The 4,140-nt window shown below is 43.7% G+C and overlaps 1 protein-coding gene across 1 annotated transcript in view; it reads right to left on the reverse strand.

Moving 5' to 3' along the window:
* Positions 1-1,018: 1,018 nt before the first annotated feature.
* Positions 1,019-4,140, reverse strand: part of LOC106814441 (collagen alpha-1(I) chain-like) — a 7,997-nt gene continuing 4,875 nt past the window's right edge. Inside the window, exon 8 of the mRNA XM_014818759.1 lies at positions 1,019-2,083. Coding sequence (XP_014674245.1) covers positions 1,937-2,083 — 147 coding nt within the window. The 3' untranslated portion in view covers positions 1,019-1,936. The remainder of the gene's footprint in view (positions 2,084-4,140) is intronic.

Below are 4,140 nucleotides of genomic sequence, written 5' to 3' on the forward strand. Positions count from 1 at the left end.
TGTGTGCCTGCTGCGCTGCTGCGTGCCTGCGCGCGTGCGTGCCTGCGCGGCGTGCGTGCCGGCGCGCGTGCGTGCGGCGTGCTGGGTGTGCCTGCAGGGCGTGCTTGCGTGTGTGCGCTGCGCGCGTGCGCTGCTGCGTGCCTCGCGGCGCGTGGCGTTCCTGCAGGGTGCGTGCCTGCAATGCGTGCGTGCCTGCATGCGTGCGTGGCGGGGTGCTGCGGGCGTGCCTACGTAGACCGTAGGACCAACGACCTAGGATTATAGAACGTAATCCCATGGAAATCCTAATGAAATTCACACATATATTTTTTCCCTGCCGGCACACTCGTGTGTCATTCCCGATTGTAGCTTTTTTTGTCAATTCCCAAAGAGTTTGCTGCGCCGCTCTCTCATAGTCCAGCAATGCCAACCCTTAAATTTTAGTAGCTGATTAGTACCACGCTGAACAATCGTGCCCCCCCATACTTCAATCAATGCGCGCCCTGCCAAGCAGGCACGTACGCGCAGCGTCGATGTGCACAGCCCATTCACACGTGGCTCGCGGGCCGCTTTCTCACCCCCCTGAGCTTCCCGGGCCCTTACGCGGGCCTTGGACCCAGCCGCAGAGGACTTCGCGATATAAACAATCGATCCTCCTAGGCTCGTACAGGCGGACATTCCACTATTTGGCTAGCCGTAATAGTTCTGTGTGTTAGCTGAACCTTGATGTATTCACTATTCAAGGTGCATTTGTGGTTGTGACTTGTGAGTTGTGATTATCATGTTAGTCTGTCAGTCTGATGAATAAACTGTCTTGAATATTGACGTGTTGTGTCTGTGTGTGTGTGTGTGCGTGCCGTGCGTGCGTGTGTGCGTGCCGTGTGACGTGTGTGTGGTGTGTGCGCGCCCACGAGTGTGTATTAGCTACTGTGCTTGTGTGTACATTTGAGGAAACAGCCTGCGAAAAAAGTCGCCCTGGAAAGTGAAAAAGAGCCCTGGAAAATGGAAAGTAGGCCCCCGAAAAATGTTTTGGACTCACTTACAGTATAACACACTTGCTTTTATTGTAAAAAATACATAGCAAAAATTGTTCACACTGTTTCAATATAAAAATGTATATCTATTTGGCAGTGATACACATACGTGACTAACCAACATGCACTAGTAAGTTTGGAACGCCACACCAATGTGATGGGAGAATGGGGGAAGATCACCAAACAACTAATGTTGTTTGACACGGTATATGCTGTCTGCATGCTGACCTAACAACGCATTTTATTATCTACTTCGCGAACTACTGCGCTTACTGTATGGCTAGTGTGTGCCTGTGATCCGTAGAGGGCCATCAGCAGGCAAGCTTTGCTATCTTGCAGCTGAAAGCTTCTGTGCAAATTAAATGCAAAGTGACTTAAATGCAAATATCGAGGTAAAAAAAAAATCGGTAGTGGTCCCGGGTTTCGTTCAGCCTAAAAGAATCGTCATCGTGATAAAAACGATAAAGAGTTTAAAAAAATGTTCTATAGTTTTTTTTCGTCGTAATCGGTCGCTCCACATCAATGTTATAATTGCCATGGTTACGTTACAACAATCGGCGCTGATTCGCAAAGGCAAAGGCAAAGGTAATAATGCCGCGTTACACTCGCTTTTCTAGCAAAATAATGAGATATACTCGACAAGCGAAATTTCGTTGTACGCTATGGTTTGACTATTCAGCACTACACATTCCACGACAGTCCCCGGTGATATGCGATTTAAAATGAGCGCTAAAAACAGCCATCATCAAAAATACTGTTGCATATAGACGTCTGCGAAAGGCATTGCTGAATACTTATACAGTAAATGTCGTTGCAATGTACAAATTCAACTCGTTCTAAAGTTTAAAAAAGTATTATGATCATACGCAGGCATTTGTGCAACGCTTCTATACACAGGTAGATCGCGCATGCGCGTGGCACCGCTATGAGTAGCATACATCTCCTATTGTCATGCCGAATTCCTGGTTCGATGCGCCTATATCAAATGGAGCGATATCTATCACTGGTAACCTCTTTGGCTTATCCGTCCGGTACTCTATCACTGTTTCCGCCCACCGGTCCTGTCGGTACTGAAACGTAGGTAAAGGGTTGGATGTTAATTTCCGTAACGAGACACATCATGAGTATTAGTGATAATAGCAGGAGTGTCATATTATATATATATATATATATATATATATATATATATATATATATATATATATAGGAGTAGCTTAACTAGACGACCAGACGATTCTCACTGCCGCATCGTCTTTGTAATTGTCAGTGCATGTTATCTGTACATTAATTATACAATTAATGATCTTAATTAAGTGCGTTGAGTTATATTGAATAGCTTACCTTTTACGAAAAGTGCTCACTCGGTACGGGAAATTTTGAGTGCGTCCTAAATTTGTTGCACATGCGCAATCAAAAGAACTAGTACACGGACAGGCCAACGAAGAAGCCCAAATACCACGTGACCGGATCTGTTTGCGGACACGGACCGGATATGTAAGCTGAATTGCTGTGCGAACTTGCTGTGCATGCGTCACCCTTCGTTTTAACAACTATATATACTGTTGCAAGACAACATTTCGCCCTCATTCATTGGCACACAACACACGTTAATTGGAGCATTATCTGTATAATTATAAATGCATAATTATATATAAATATAATTTTATATAGGTGTCGCGTTGCGTTCGGTTAAGAACCTGTTGTATAATGAACTGATATTTAAAGAATTGTACACGGAAAAAATATATACACTAATTTACACAGAACTTTGAGCACGACAGATATAGGCAAGAGTAATATATAAACAGCTAGATTTAAATTCATTTTGTACATTATAACAGACATTTGATACATTTATTTGCGAATAGCTAATCGGGTACATCGCATATTTGTTTAAAGTAGGGTGTGGTTCCAGGGTTTGATGAAAGGGGGGGGGGCGCCAAAAACGCATTAATAATTTCCCTCCAGGGTGGAAGGACACACCTCCTGATTGCTATTATCTGAGTGGACGCATGGCAAAAAGTTTTTCAATTCGTTGACCAAAAGTTGAGAAGATAGAACATGTTCTAATCTCTTAACTAGTTGATATTATCTAGTTGAGCGTTCAACGTTTACGTTTACACTGTCGACTTTTGGTCGATTAGATTAGTTGATCAACTCGTCAACTTTTCAACAACCAGAAAGTTGATAGTGTTAACCCAGCTTTAAACAAGTCACGTCACAACATTAGGTAGCAAAAATCGTGTATGTGTGTGTGTGTGTGTGTGTGTGTGTGTGTGTGTGTGTGTGTATAGGCTAACCAACTATATATATAATATATATATAAGTCAACAAGGTTAAAAATACCTTTAGATTTTTCTTGGGTTAAATTTCGCGTAACTTATTTTTTAGAAACTTAAAAATTAATGTTTTCGCGTTCACCTTTCGTCCGCTAGGGTCAGCGGGGCCTGCAGGGAGACGATGGCAAGGCCGGAGACGAGGGTCCTGCAGGACCCCCCGGACCTCCAGGACCCCCCGGACAGGGCATGCGCTACAACGCAGCCTCCATCGCCGGCATGTTAACGCAGCAAGGATCGCAGAAGGGACCTGATCCTTACTACCAGGTAAGCACTGCGCATGCGCGGCGCATATGTTGCCTAATGACGGCGGGAACATCGCCCTGACTGGGAACATACCCTGAGTTTAGCAGATAAATTATTCATTCTACATGTTGCGTGTGCGAGTAATACCTGAGTTTAGCAGATAAATGATTCATTCTACATGTTGCGTGTGCGAGTAATATCTGAGTTTAACAGATAAATGATTTACTCTACCTGTTGCGTGTGCGAGTAATACCTGAGTTTAACAGATAAATGATTTACTCTACCTGTTGTGTGCATGTGCGAGTAATACCTGAGTTTAACAGATAAACGATTCTTTCTACCTGTTGCGTGTGCGAGTAATACCGGAGTTTAACAGATAAACGATGCGAGTAATACCTGAGTTTAACAGATAAACGATGCGAGTAATACCTGAGTTTAACAGATAAACGATTCTTTCTACCTGTTGCGTGTGCGAGTAATACCGGAGTTTAACAGATAAACGATGCGAGTAATACCTGAGTTTAACAGATAAACGATGCGAGTAA

Source organism: Priapulus caudatus, unplaced genomic scaffold, assembly GCF_000485595.1.
Source record: "Priapulus caudatus unplaced genomic scaffold, Priapulus_caudatus-5.0.1 Scaffold926, whole genome shotgun sequence".
Classification (NCBI taxonomy): domain Eukaryota; kingdom Metazoa; phylum Priapulida; class Priapulimorpha; order Priapulimorphida; family Priapulidae; genus Priapulus; species Priapulus caudatus.